Source organism: Tachypleus tridentatus, chromosome 13, assembly GCF_004210375.1.
Source record: "Tachypleus tridentatus isolate NWPU-2018 chromosome 13, ASM421037v1, whole genome shotgun sequence".
NCBI lineage: Eukaryota > Metazoa > Arthropoda > Merostomata > Xiphosura > Limulidae > Tachypleus > Tachypleus tridentatus.
The window spans coordinates 37,108,120-37,124,469 of NC_134837.1; the positions used below are offsets into that span (position 1 = coordinate 37,108,120).

The 16,350-nt window shown below is 29.4% G+C and overlaps 1 protein-coding gene across 1 annotated transcript in view; it reads right to left on the minus strand.

Moving 5' to 3' along the window:
* Positions 1–16,350, minus strand: part of LOC143236114 (uncharacterized) — a 92,774-nt gene that overhangs the window by 40,961 nt on the left and 35,463 nt on the right. Inside the window, exons 11-16 of the mRNA XM_076474388.1 lie at positions 8,144–8,464; positions 6,094–6,232; positions 4,687–4,906; positions 3,895–3,958; positions 3,436–3,521; positions 456–725 (exon numbers count right to left, since the gene is read on the minus strand). Of these exons, the coding sequence (XP_076330503.1) occupies positions 456–725; positions 3,436–3,521; positions 3,895–3,958; positions 4,687–4,906; positions 6,094–6,232; positions 8,144–8,464 (1,100 nt within the window). The remainder of the gene's footprint in view (positions 1–455; positions 726–3,435; positions 3,522–3,894; positions 3,959–4,686; positions 4,907–6,093; positions 6,233–8,143; positions 8,465–16,350) is intronic.

The following is a 16,350-nucleotide window of genomic DNA, read 5'->3' on the forward strand; positions in this document are numbered from 1 at the left end:
AATGCTTTGGCTCTGGTGCACCACCAGTTTAAAAAAAAATTCCCATGCACTACAAACATTTTTGTTTCTGTTTTAAAAAACATTTCAGTGCTTGAATGCTGTTATATTTCTTCTCCACCATCATACCTATTGTAACCGTGAAACTATTATGTTGTTATTATTTGTGTGTGTTTCTTGGAGTCACCATTGATGGATGTAGTAGGTGATTAAAATAAAATAAAACAACACTTAACAAGTACTTCAGATGTCTTGAATTCAAAATAGCATTACTTGCCCTTTAACTTTTAATCTGACAGATAAGTAGTTTTCAAACTTCATACTTTCAGTAAATATAACTTTCTATACGCTAAAAGTGACTTTTTTTAAAAAAATCATGAACATATTTTCATAAATAAACATATCTAAAAGTTTTTTAATTTTATAAATTCAAATACATAAATATCACACACACACACCTGGACAGCAGTAGTTTCTATTCTTCTAGGAGAATCTGATACTTGGGAAACAGGCTCTGATGATGTTATCTCAACTTGAACTCCCTTTTCTTGTGTTGATAGAGATGGTGACAGTACACTCCTCTCTGTCTCACCTGTTTGAGGCTGCCTATTGGGTAGCTGACTTGAGACTTTTTCTTGTTCTGGTGCTTGTTTCTTTTGTTTGGCAACAGGTTCTACATCACCTACTTCTATATGTTGATGTTTCTGGGTGGGTCTTTTTAGAACTTTCTGGTAAAGATGACACATTATGAATCAATCAAGAAAAATTAAATTTTTTATAAAATGGAAAAAATTGCAAAATGCAAGAGTGACTTTGGTCTTAATACTAATTTTGAACAACTTGAACTTATTACATAAATTTCAAAATTTAAATAAAAACAGTGATTCTACTATTTCAACCAATCTTTTTAATCAAAAATATTTTATAATCCACATGTTGTAACTCTGCAACATTTAACTAGTGCAAAACGTATTTGAATATTTGAACTTTGGTCTCTATGCATCTCTAAGGGAGGAAAGGTAGTGTATGTTTGCAAACAATATTTTGTTTTTAGAATGTCTGTGTAGATCCCCAGATATAGTTTTACATTCACTTAAAATCTTTCATCCTGTGGAAAAAAAAAAAGACTTAATTTAAGTTTTATTTTTCACACAACTTTCCTATTCTGTCAGTGATTCTACCAATCTTTTATTATGTCACAGTAAGTGGGTTGGACAGTACCTAAAATCTTAGCTTTGAAACCAGGTGGAATCAATGGGTATAAGTTATCGTATCAAAAACACTCTTGTTTATTTAAATCAATATAAAATAAATAAATGGTATGATCTATGGTTTCTGAAAATAGCAGAAATTTTCAAGCAAAGAGCAAAAGAATCTAATACAAAGTTTACAAAGCTTAAAAAGAAGCCCCAAATCTGGAAATTTGTTGCAGTTTCCTTTCACATTACTTTCATTCACATATTTTTTGTGACTTGTATCTGTTTGAAATACACAAGAATATTCTTGCACAAAAATACATCACATAAGGATATTTAGGGTTAGTGAATATGGCAAGCTAGGACTTCTGAGGTGGCAAACTATTCAGATCTAACAAAAATATTTATTTATGGATATTAGTAAATATCTCAATCAACATATACAAGAACTTCTAAGTTATTAACACAGCAGAAAATTTCAGACAAATAATTTAACATAAACATTTTCAGGAATGAAAAGCATTTACAGAAATTACGAAAACTACAGAGAATCCCCAGATCTGTGATTTGTGCTTAAAACTTTAGTTTGTGCCCTTATTTTTTGTTTTAACCTAAACATTTTTGGAATTTAAATTTAGCTACTTTTATGACTTAACTAAGATAACTCAGGTGTCCTCCATGTTTCAAAAAATATTTGCTCAAGTTAATTTATGCAAACCATTTCTCACTGTACTTTTCATTATTTGCCTAAATTTATTCACAAATTACCATGTATTACAATCAGTGCTCACTAGATGACATCAGATAAGCAGTTTGTTCCTAAGTCTTATATTTTCCTTTAGATTCTATTGTTCATCCTTAAAGGAGGTATGTCTCATTACTTTCCTACAAAACCATAAGTTATTTCTCACACCACTTTATTCACTCTTCAATGATATAAACAGTTTATAAACTATCCAGTCCAATGGCACTTAAACTTTGCATGTTTTTGTCGAGGCTTCACTGGTTGTTGTTTGTATCACATGTAACATGCTATGAAATCATAAAAACATGATAAATGGTTGCAATAATAAAATCAGTAAAACAAAAGGAAAGACAAGTGAAAAACAAAATTATTTTCTCAAAAAGTTACAGTTTCTTATCAAATACAAATCTATGCTGTAGGATGGACAAAAATTATTCTCAAAATGATATGTTAAAACAGTTATAATTAGTAATTATTTACTTAAATTATGATGTTTGATATGCAGGTGTGTACTTCAGTCACAAGATAGTGAAAATTAAATTAGGTACAGCATAAGTTTATATTATTTTCATATTACAACAGCCCACTAATGCATGACCTTAGCCCATACTTTTTTTTGTATTCTTATTTTCTTAAATGTTTATATGAAAGAAAGCAAAAAAAAAAAGTGATCAGTATTTGAAAAGCTGGGTTATCTTTTTATTTCTACACGATAGCAAAATCCACAAAAATATTTGCATTTTCAGTTTCTCCTTTATATATATGAGATATTTTTCAACGGAATTTCAATGTTATTCTAAAGATTAATATACCATTTAATTATTAGAAGTAAGAACATTATTATCACCAAAACTTAAATGTACTTCACCTACAAAAGAAGCTGAAAGTGGATATATTTCCACTTCCTGTACAAATGCTTTTTAAGGTTAGTTCTACATTTTCCATGCATTTATGAACTACTATTTTAACTTCTTAGAGAAGCAAGTAATAAATTTTGTCATTTTGAGTTGCTTGACTTAAGAAAAATTCTATTTTATACTTTTCCTTAAGAAAACTAAGTATTTTATGTTTCTGATGTATATCCAGCCTATTCAGACATTACAAAACAAATTCCTTTATAAGCTTATCATGCTGAATGTTTGCTAATAAACTGAATACTTTTCTGTCCACAAACATTACTGGATAATTCTTCTTGCATATTTATTCTTCCTTATTCAAATCCAAAGTATAAGACAACAGATTAAAAAACAAGTGTCTTACATATCTTACATATTTCAATTATGATATTAGTATGCAGTACTGATTATACTTTCTATATCCAATTTTTTGTTTTAATGGTTTTACATCTCTTCTATTTATGAAAAAGTTTAACCAATTAAAACTGTGAAGTGTTGAATAAAGTAATTTCTATCAATATTGTATTATGTAACAATACTAATTACTAAGCTTAGTAAATATGACTATAAATTAATGATGGAGAAAGATAAAGCTTCATACTTTGCCCTTTTCCTTATCACCTCGTGAAGACATTCTGTCTTTCATCTCATATGAAACAGAAATATCCCCTTTCACTGTCTGTTCATCTGTACAAAAGACATCAGGTAAGGATATATAGGGTTAGTAAGTATGGCAAGCTAGGACTACTGAGGTGGCAAACTATTCAGATGCAACAAAAATATTTATTTATAAATATTAGTACAGTTACTTTCCATGTGGCTGACTAGAGAAAAGCAATTCAGAAAACTGTTTAATTGTGAGTACTGTAGAATTTTTAGCAATCAAAATAATATGAAATGTCAATTGAAGTGATTATAAACATTAATAACTATTAAATGTAGCTTTCTTGAACCTATAGCAATTACTCTTTTAGCATGTAGTAGAATAATTTAGATCTTTTCACAATTTAACTTCCTGCTGTCACTTCTTATATTACTTAATATGAAACCAGATGCAAACCTCTCGTTACTTCCTGGTCTTCCTCTGTTTGGGATACAACTGGTGACCTTCTTCCTTTTACTTGCTGAAAATGAAACAAAGCAAAAAAAATTAAGGGATTGACTTGGAAAAGCTAAGGTACATTCTATAACAGCCTGACATATCTAGTTATTAAATATTTCAGCAGCATACCTTTATAAATCCTTTTCACACACAAACATGTACATTACTGCATGAAAGATATTATGTATTGAATTCTTAATGTGTATATTATTAAAGAGGCATACATGTACAAATAAAAATATTAAAATGCACATGTGTGTGTAAATCCAATGTACATACTACTTTCAGTAATAACAGGTTTAAATTATTTCTTATATCCTTTACAAAAATACATTTAAAACTTTTCAATACGTTTTCCTTCCCATTCATGTAAAAATGCACATTTTCAGACGTACTCAAACATCTGGTTCCTGCAACTGCATTAAAACAATTGCACCAGGAAACATTGTGAAACATAACATAGTTAAAATTATAAGTCGAAAATTGTCTTCAAAACTAAACTTCCAAATTATAATAACAAATGATATACATAAGCTTCATATTTTTACCAGCTCTGCTAAACAGATCTAAAAGTACAGAGTAACCAAATAAAAAAAAGTGATTTTTTTTAAAAATTAACTACAAACAAAGCAATTATAACAATTTTTAAAAAATGATTTTGTAATCAACAATAAAATACTATTTTTCTCAAGTGTGCAAAGGTTAATGGACATTTCAAAACACAATAAGAATAATGACATTTTTCCATACCCTGAAATGTGTCAGTTGAGAGTCTTCCCTTTTTTCCATCTCTTCTGATAGTTCAAATTTGGGATCTTTCATTGGCTTATAACACACAGCTAATGCACCTTCACTGAGTGGTTGAGTCTCGACACTATCATCATCTTGTGAAATATTAGGAGCAGAGTGAACTTCTGCATCTTCATCCTTTCCATGTGGCTGACTCAACCATGAACTGAAAAACAAATCTCTAAAGCAAAACAAACCAAATAATTTATGTTATTATGGTTTGTATCATGCTGACAACTATCCTATCCAACTACATTATAAATAATGATAAACCAACAGATATGTATATCAGCTCATCTCTCTCCACGTATATGAAATGAGCAGTCTTCTGCTAAAAAAAAAGAAAAACTAACAAATTTTCATATCATAATTATTGGTGATTTCTTATAATCTCCACTGGAACTGCACAAGCTATACAAGTTTCATTATTTACCACAAAATTAACTGCACTATCTTCCTTAAATCACCTGTTGGCACTGAAGTTAATTTTCTCACATTCCACTAAAAGTGAGAAATTGAACTTGTCATAAATATAAATTACAAGTGTATAAATGGGATAATTTGTTTATTTGTGCACCAATCTTAGGTACACAAAAACTGAATAAATCTGTTATGAGAAGCAGAGACAGGATTTGAATACATTTCTTAAAGATGTCAAATTCAATAAACAAAATAAATGCATTATACATGATTATCTGACATGAGCATTTTTGTAAATACTGATAAAATTAAGACTGTTTGGTTTAAAAATATCTTAAAATCTAACTACAGTTTTACAGAGTTCAGACATATCCTGCATTTTAGCTCATTTGTTCAATGTATTCTTTAATTATATAATTTCGGCACTGAATCTGTAATAAATCACTCTAATTCTTCTGAAAGTAGAAAAAATATTCTTAGTATCAAAAAATATTTCCTTAAAATTTGATAAACACTGTGCAAACTGCATTTTTTGTTAAATCCTCTTATTTTACTTCAGATTTATCTTTTCTGTCTAATAAGTCATTGCCCAAGAAGCTTTTTGTTTGATATTAGAACTTGTTATTGAACAGTGACGTGGGAGACGAAAGAATTGAAGTGTTATATTTTACAAACCTCTGATTTAGAATCAAAAATGGGTAAATTAAGAGGAAAGTAAAAAAAAAAAAAATGTTTGTTATCCAGTAACCATCCATAAAAGAAACAGGATAATAAAACTGCCTAGATATACATTTTACGCACATAGATATATAAAACTTGGTTATATACTATTATATACAACCACCTATTACAAAAATGAAATTTCGAGATACAAGTTGTCAATCAATTCTGGTGTATATGTATATATGCATACATAAAAGAACATGTAACATTTTTGTTTTCACTTACCCTTCAGAACCTGCAGGAGGATGAGTGTCCTCCACAACAGCTGTTTTTAGCTCCTTGATCTTAGTAAATATTGTAGGCTTTTGTGGTGATAACTGTTTGTCCAACTGCTCTTTTTCAGCATCTTTCAGTCTGGCTGGAACTATTAAATAAACCAGAACTAAATTTGCAAGTATTGAAATACAAGGTTAGTCATTAAAAAACAATAAAATTCATACTGATCTCATAATAAACCTATAATTTAAATATTTTTAATATATTCATATAATCATCATTTATAATTGTAAATCTTAACCTGTTGACTGCCAAGTATTTCAGCTGCTACAATACAACTCTAATGCTTCTTCATTTTGTAACTTTTTTCATGACGCCATTTTGGATTGAAAGTGAAACAATTTGTAAGTCAAATGCATGTATAGTTGTGGCATATAGCATTGAAGTTAGGTATTATTGAGAACAAATTAACTCCTCTGTGGCACTGTGTTACCGATTGGCTTGGGCGAGTTTTCTCATCTATAGCACTGAACAGGTTAATACTTGTAGCTCATTCATTATACATACCTAAAGTACTAATTTTCACAAAATATTTCATTGTTCTGGAGGTAATTTAATATTATCTGATGCACAAATTATCTGAATAAGGGCAGACTTAATATGGACTGATGATTTAAAAATTCACTGGAAAATGGCTCATCACACCTTAAAATATCCCAGTCAATTTCTTGTGCATTTACTGAATTTTCCAGTAAATTTGTTGCAACTTATGAAACGTTCAGTGTTGCTACTCTGTTATCATAAAAAATGCATGCAAGACGTCACAAAAAACAGGTATAAAAATATAGCAAATAATTTATAAAATTGACACCAATTTATTATACATAAAACTGCTATAAGAAACTTTACCATTTAGACATCTTATATTAAAATAAAGTGAGTGAAAATTGTCTGTCTGTGCCATACTGATGTAGAAACTGTACCATAAATGACCCTCAATAAATTCCTCCTACATGCTTGAATAACACTGTTACTACTAATGGTCACGAGATGGAATACAATGTTACTTTTGTAACACTTTAGGAAAGTGTGTGGATAAAATGTTAGTAAATCATATATTTAAAACAATAAAAGCAAAAAAGTATTATGAAAGAAATAGTATTGTATTCCATAAGTTTCTTAATGATAGCTACACAATTTCCTTTCAGATGTCCACATTTCATTTTTTCAACCTAAACTCATAATTCACATAAATAAAAAGCCAATATTGAAAAGACGTAACAAGTATCAATTCTTGCACATTCTAAACTCAACAATTGTATAACAAATTTAAGTTATTTAGTAGTTATAATTAAAAAAATCAATATCTCATATAGATAATTATAATCACAAAACATGTACTGTATAATAAAAAAAAATGAAATTCTCTGTCATCTGAAAAACACCTATGAAAGTTTGTGCTTTTAATTGTTTGCTTTAACCCAAATATTATTTAATTTTTAAATTACCACCTTCCATGACTTACCAGAGATAACTCAGCTGCTCTCTAATTTCAATAAATATTTACCCAAGTTAATTTGGGTTAATAATTTGTTGCCATACTTAATTATTCTCCTGGATTTATTCACATGTTATAATTACTACAATCAGTGCTCAGTAGATGGCACTGTAAAAGCTGTTTATTCTGAATAATTTATCATTTACTATAGTTTTGCTGAAATAACATAGCACCTGTAAATCTAGATATGTAACATTTATTTCTCAATTATATTTCACAAATGTTGAAAAGTTTTTCTCTCGACAGGAGTAAACACAAGGTCCGTGTATAATATTCGAAATACTGATATTAATGGACATCCTACACTTTTTCAACTTAGCTTACCATCAATGTTTTGATCATACAAGAATATTAAAATCAATCAAGTTAAAATATCTTTTTTCATTAATTTATTGATTTTTTGTGAAATGGTTATTTTATGTTATGGGCTTAAATTCATCCATTATTTAATAAAACACCTAAAATTTCAGAACTTGAAACAAGAAAACCTGTTGGACTTACTCTCAAAAGAAAACTGAGGTCTAGATTGAAAAGTTTCAGTTCTAGGAGGTAAAACATCTGAACATGTTGACATTTCTTCAATCCTTACAGTAGGATCACTTATCTGAGATACTGGTGTGACTACCTTGTTCTCTTGTGACAATCTGGAACTTTCTGTCTGTTGTAATACCACTTTGTCCTTTTCATCATCTTTTAAAGGTAATGAGACTGGCTCAGTTTCAACTACAACTGGTGAAGTCTTCCCAGTTTGTTTTGTAAGACAGACAGATGAACCAGTCTGGTGTTCTTTTTGGATGGATGTTGATATTTTATCCAAAGAGCCTATATTTATTTGCAACATTTTGACAATGTTAATTAAGATATCAAAAACTACAGAAATTTGAAACACAAATACTTACATTTAAAAACAAATATTTTTTTGGTGAATTTGTAATTTTTTCTACATTATTTTACACAAAGATATACTTTTTGTCTAGCTTTGTCTCAATCAGAATCTCTATGCAAAAATGACAAAATTCAAAATCAAATATCAACATAAAAACACAAATGTAAGTAAATGCACATATTACTTTTTTCACTAATGAAACATGCAAAATAAGTCATTAAATAATTGCTAAAACTAACAGAATATTGAATGAAAAAATTGGACTGGAAAACATACAATTCATTCATGGTAACAACCTAGATGAAACTTCACAATAAAATTGTTACAGAATAAACAAGCATTGTATCAAGTAAGAACTTAGAATACCAACAGTAGAAATAGTTGTTCACACAAAACTTGTAGATTACATTACATTACATTAGTATATTATACTTATGTAAGACTTGGATAGTTAAAATAACTAAAAACAGCAGCAACCAGAAACACTAATTTTAGTTACTGATTATTTTTGTGAGTTGTGACACATATTAACTAACTTAAACAATATTGAATAAATGAAAAATAATAAAGAAGAATCATAATGGCAACAGTTCAATTACATTAATATTGAAATAATCAAATACAGTAAAAAATTGTAAATGCTAACTTCAATTAGATGATTTCTTTCAGCACATATTTTTGTTTATGACTGGGCAGGTCAAAGTATGCAAGCCACCACTTTGTAACTGTTACACTCAAATTACACCACTTTAATATCTATAAATAAACTTGATAGGCTATTTATAGCCTATTAACCTGAGTTATCACTGGAATTATATCCAGAATTCTAACAGAATTTTCATATTTATGGCTTACATAGAAAAGATAGACAAATTACAGTAGTTTTCAACCATTCTATCCTAGTTACTGAAATATTTTTTTGTGTTATAAATTCATGTATAAAAGCTACATTAATTTACTTTTGGACATGCAGATTTATGAGATCCAATAAAGGTTACACACAAAAAAAGGACACTCAAATACAAAATACCTAGACCATCAATGAGTAATACAAATTCTTATTTTATATATATTTATTAACTTTGTAACTAAAATGTAAAAATTATAAGAATTTCATACAAATATAACAAAATTTCAGTGAAATGTGTAAAATTATACCAGCTTGACTCTATGTAAGGAAATACATCACTTTCACTTGTTGTTTACTTTAACTCTGGTAAATAACTAATGAGCTTCTGCCTCAGTGGTTAAAACTACAAAGAACAGCAAAAGATTGCTTTGTTTGTTTTTTAATTTTGTGCAAAGCTACATGAGGGCTATATGCACTAGCCGTTCCTAATTTAGCAGTGTAAGACTAGAGGGAAGGCAGCTAGTCATCACCACCCACCTCCAACTCTTCAGCTACTCTTTTACCAACAAATAGTGGGATTGACTGTCACATTATACTGCCCCCACAGCTGAAAGGGAGAGCATGTTTGGAGCAATATGGATTCAAACTATCGAATCTTAGATTACAAGTCAAATGCCTTAACCCACTTGGCCATGCTGGGCAACAGAAAAAAATCCTATAAAATTAAAATTGATAATATTAGGGAGTAACACTTTAACTTGAAACTTTATTTATGATCACTTGTGCAAAACGAAAAAATGGCATTATTTGTTGTAGTTCATATTTTTCAACATTTTAGTTCACTATTTCATGAAGGAGGAGAACAGATAAAATATAAAGTTTTAGTAAAAAACAACTTTTGATATTCATTTAGAATGTTCTAAAGACACAATGAAATGTGAAAACTGTAAGATGAAAAAAAACGTTTATTCCTAGCATGGAAATCATTTTTTACCTCAGAATGGCTCAGCAAAGGTCTTAGAAAATTTATCAAACAGATCTTCAGCAATAATTTGTTACAATGTCTCATTTTTATGCACAAAAGGATTTTAATGTTCACTAAGTGCTTGTCATATCTCATGAAATACACAAAATAAGTTCAGAGTTGTTGTAAGTGAAATGGGTTTAGTTTAATGTACCAGCAACCATTCTTAATGTTTTCACCAATTAACCATAATTTTGACTAAATGCTTATTTCACTTGACACTATTCAGGGTAATAGATGCTCATAAGCAACTGAGCAAATCAATTAATGTTCTAATTCTGCTTACAGATATGTGGAATTCCTGAGGCATTAGCTGGAACCCACTTTGCATTATGCATATTTTTTTCACAAATTAGATTCCATTTTATTAAAACCTGAAACATGTAGAAATATTCTAATATTTCAGAAGATAGAAAATGATATACATGGGAACACCTCTCTGATAAATCTTGATTAATAAATTATCCCCACTCCTGTTGGCATTCCTTGTCAGAAATTAAGAATGAAAATGTGTTCAAGTATTATAATTATGACACGTGTCCTAAGAGGGAACTCAAAAAACACATTATCACAGTTTTTAAACAGTAGAAAATATATTTTTGTGACCCAATTAACATATTTTTGCAACTTGTCTATTTGTTTGTTTAGAATTAAACACAAAGCTACAAAATTGGTCATCTGTGTTGTGCTCACCGTGGATATTGAAACCTGGATTTTAATGGCATATGTCCACAAACATACCGCTGTGCCATTGGGGGTTAGTGCAATTGAAAGGGAAACAGTATAAGTGCCAGATACAATAAAGAATGACTGTGGTAAATAAGGGTGAAACCTACAAAGTTCCTTATTAACAAGTTTGTGGAATTCAACCCCTCCAAAAAAAAAAAAAAGAGAAATTTTTTTGCCATTCTTAGAAAAAGATCCTCATCTTTTTAAGTGTAAAATATGTTTTACTAACAAACTAAAATTATTCATATTACATTCAACTTAAGACTGTATGTTTTATGCTTTACTAATTTGCATATCATAAGTATTTCAATAAAATCTGTTATGCATAGTAAAGGATACAATCTCAGCTAATAATTCATTGTTTAATAATATACACATTTTAAGTTCTTAATTCTACAAGGCAATATCAAGCAAAATCTTGAATTTCCCCTATTGTGGCACATGACATTTCCCCTATTCAATCCACCACTCCTCAAAAAAGTAAGCAATTAAATGTAAGTTACTCATTATATAATTCTCATAATGCAGACAAAACAATGATTTTTATAGCCTTCAATTTTGTTTGGTTAGAGAGCTGTCAAATAGAAAATCAGACAAATAGAAAATCAGACCCTCCTGCCATACCCACCCATCACATCCTCTCTTTCAGGATCTGTTAATAGTCCTCTCTTACAGTGAATTAGAGAGCTGTCAAATAGAAAATCAGATCACCCTCCTGCCATACCCACCAAATAGAAAATCAGACCCCTCCTGCCATACCCACCCATCACATCCTCTCTTTCAGGATCTGTTAATAGTCCTCTCTTACAGTGAATTACATACTACGTAATAACAAATAGAAAGCCAAGATTTTCATCTATCAAATGACATTGTATAATATTGTGTTCTAAACAGAAAATCACCAATTTCACTCAAAGTACAAGCTTCGTTCCCATGGGAAAGCTAATAACTAGATTGGATAAATTTGAAATGGCTCATGTCTCATAATTAGAAAGTGAGAAAAATTTTAAAAGCAAAGAGAAATTGTATGTTATTTTTAATGTTATGCAGGTCAAGGAATTTAAGCTTCACAGATTTCAAAAATGACATTCACACTTTTTCTATCACATAAGGATTTTTTATAAGTTGGGAAGAAAAAAGAACTTGTATCAAATTATTATTTCATTTATCACAATGAACTTTTTTATTATGTTTGTTAACAAAAATACAAACAAATTGAAGGTAAGAAAGTTGATTTTAAAATGAATATGCATTCTGTATTCTCTAGACAGCTGATGCAGATAATAAAACTTTAAAATAAAATACAGAACAATATTTCAACTTTCTTATGTCATCTATGAAGGTCAAAATGTTATTCTGTACTTTATTTTAATTACAGTTTTAATACCTATACCAGCATTCTAAAGAATACATTTTTACTTCAAGTGGGTTTCTCATCATCATCATGCATTCTCATTCATCAACTGTTTTTGTGAAACCTCTGTCTTTTAGTCTCAAAACTGTCTGTTATAATCTTTCTTCTGTGTATTGCATCAAGAGCATCTCATTTCTATGACCAACAGTAACCAGTCATCATGCTGATGCACTACCTTCTCTGATACCTCTTCTTCAATTTACTGGTGTCTTGATAGAACCTTTCCAGACATTACAGGTTGAAAATAATCCCTATCACCATTTCTAATGGCATCAGATTGAGAACCAGATGAAATTTTGTGAAGAGTTTCAGATGGGATAAATACAGGTACATCATGTTCATAAGCAACATGTTTTATAGTAGTCATTTCTGTGGTTTCTAGGCTCGTGCTAAGCCACTGGAATTCCAAAAGGCAAATACGTTTTCTTACCTTTAGTCCACTGTCTCAGCTCTTCAACACATATGGTGCAAACTTTGTGCAGAGCCCACAGTTTGTCTTGGTCTACAAGTTATATTAAAAATTATGCATAATATGCTTGTTTGATGAGTTCTGTAATGTTTTGCCTTTGTTTCTTTACACTGAATTTAACACAAATATAACAGAATATGTTTGGGTCATTACACAATATCATGTTCCCGTAGTGATGAATAAATAGTATTGTAATGAAAAAATAATGTTAAAAATGCACACAAAAACAAATATAATACAGAAATGATTCATCATGTAACCTATTAACTATTTCTATACTAGCAGTGTGCTTCTCATAGGTTCTGTAATGATCAATAAGATTGGTTTAGAGAAATCTATAGCCAGTTGGTTGTCAACATTTGAAACATAACAAAATCTGACCTGATTTCAATGAAAATGATTCACTTATGTGAAAGTACACATAATGTACTGTGAAAATTTTGCACAATTGAGAAAAAGGTATATCATTTTCAGATTCAGCATACAGGAATTAATGCAGATAATTGAAAAATTTTCAAGATAATAAAACCATTACAAGTCTGTGTTAGTAATCTGTTCTATGAGGCATTATTTGATTAAATAAAAATTATTTAGCGAATTAATACCATTAGTATTAAAAAGTAGGGTTAAACATCTTTGACAAACAGAAAGAAGATTGCACAAGTATCCGATTTATTATTTTTATCGTGTTTATTTTTTTTTATTATAAAAGTAACTAAATTAAAAAATAATAATCTTTTTAGGTTAATAAACATTAGATTAGGTAAAATATATAATAATAATGCAAAAATGTTTTCCAAACAGCTCATAGTAGCTTGTGGGTAATGTAATTCAATAGCATAATGTGAGTTGCATGTTTCCCTGGTGACATATATATGGCTCATAATGACACAGACAGCAGATGGATACAGGCAATAATACAAGACATTTTTTCCATTATTTTCACTAATGAACCCCCGTACAGGTTCAGTCTACTTGACCAATCTTGTAACCATGATAAAAAAAATTAGGAAATTTGTATAAATTATGCCTTCTTTATCCCAAAATGACAAATTATAACACAAGTACACAAATGTACAGGTTAAATAGCTTACAACTCTTAACATTATACATTGATACATATTGTTAGATTGACTCTTTCAGCCATGCCTAGCTAAAAATACAGAGGTAATAAAAATAAGGTGCATGTACAGTCATGTTAATGTTGCCAATAACATAAAACTGATCTATTTTGGTTGTGGTTCCAATACACTAGTATTTTGTAAAGTACAATCACATTTCAATTATTATACATATGTATATACATTATTACAATTTATAAATGATTTCTAAGTCTTATTTTTTCAAAACATAGAACAGTAAAAAGAAGTAAAACAAACAATTACCTCTTCTAATTATGATCTTCATACTTTAGGTCTCTAAGCCTCATAAAATTTTGCACATGGAGGATGTGAAATAAAATATATTTTTTGGTCTTATATATATTTGAAATAACCACAAAAACATCATAAATTACTAAATCAATACCACAGAATTCACTTATACAGGTCTACAATCCCGTATCCAAAGTTCCAAAATTCGAAAAACTCTGAAAACCAAAGTTTTTTCATGGAGTGTGGAGCATCAGTATCACAATTGACCTAACTCCACACCCACTTGACCCACGTCATTCAGGTGTGATGTAACAGCATGGCCCAACCACCCAGCAACCTGAAAGGCGCGTCAGTTGTGTCTCAGTGCTCCTACTGGTCACGCATCTGCTGTTTGAAGATATTTTTTCTTGCTTTTTAATTTGTGACTTCATGTTTAATTTCACTAGAAAAATGATTATGGAGTGCTACCTTGGACACTATTGGGATGATACATTTGTTCTAAAATGCAAAAAATTCCGAATTCCAAAAAACAACTGGCCCCAAGGGTTTCCAAAAATGGATTGTGGGCCTGTACTTTGTCAAGCTTAGTAATAAATATAAAATTTCAAGCAGACTACAGACCCACTAGCCTGAAGATTTGTATTGAAAGAACAAAATGGCATTGTAATACTTGAAAATGGCTGAGAAAACCACTATGGGGACATTATAAACTTTTGACTGCTTATTCACATGTCATAGACAGAAGGAAATGTATGTAAAGGAGAGTTTCCAAAAATGGGGTAAAAAAACAAAAGGGAGCACAGCTACTGTGTTCATTCAATACAAATATCTAAGTATATAGAAAACATAGAGGTTATTATTTTAATTCTAGTTTGTTAATATAGTAATATACAAGCCAGAAATATCAAAATTGTGCAGTATTATCTTATAAAAGGCCCTCTATATGGCAGAACCTGTATAATGCAGATGGAAAACTATCTTTCACCTACTTCATTTATCAACAAGTAAAATTAAAACATGAGTAAGGCAGAAGAAATGTTTTTGATGAAATATTAATTTCTTATTTAATTAATAATTTCTTTAAATATTAATAAATTCTTGGACATTTTGTTACAGTAAGAATATATTTAACCAATACTGTTCTTTTTTCTGCTGTCATTATTTTTGCAGTTAAATTAGATTTATGATTTGCAGAAATATATTTGTCTTAAGTGCAAAATTCTATTCTTTAAATAATTCTTGTAAAAAAAAAATCCTATCTTCCCTAATTTTAAAATTTAGGGAAAATTTACTTAATACCCTCATTTTTGAAAAATGCTACTAAATACCCTAATTTAAAAAAAAAGCAATTAAATATGCATGCAATATCTTAATGAATTTTGGATTAGGGTTAGGGTTAGATGTGGGTTGAGGTTGGGGTTATTTGATAAAGCTTTGGATAAATTATACTTGATAGTCAAATGATTTTTATTTCATTAAAGGATTACATTGGAATAAATATAACTTATGAATTTATTTTTATATAAAACATAGGACTTGCATATGTATTTATAAAGATGTGGTATTTAGTATTTTTTAATAAAATGAGAGCATTTAGTAACATTTAAAAAATTTTTTAATTTTAAAAAATGAGGGTATTAAGCTAATATTAATTTAGTAAAAGTAGAAAAACAGAAAATGATAAAATGAAGTAGTAGTAGTGGTTTTATTTTGAATGTTTTATTTTTCAGACCCATAGAGAAGAAATAGAAAATCTTAAATCTCAAGGAAGAATTTTATACCATGAAAATGGTATATGAGAAAGAAGAGCATTTGAGAAGTCACTGCTTATTTCAAATGTGGAAAGACACAGACTTACAACATTATTAAAGGAAAGGATAAAATAATGGAAAAATATTTAACAAGCAACAAAACTGGTTTGGTGAAAAGAAAAGAAAAGGTTACTAAGTACCATGAGCTAAAC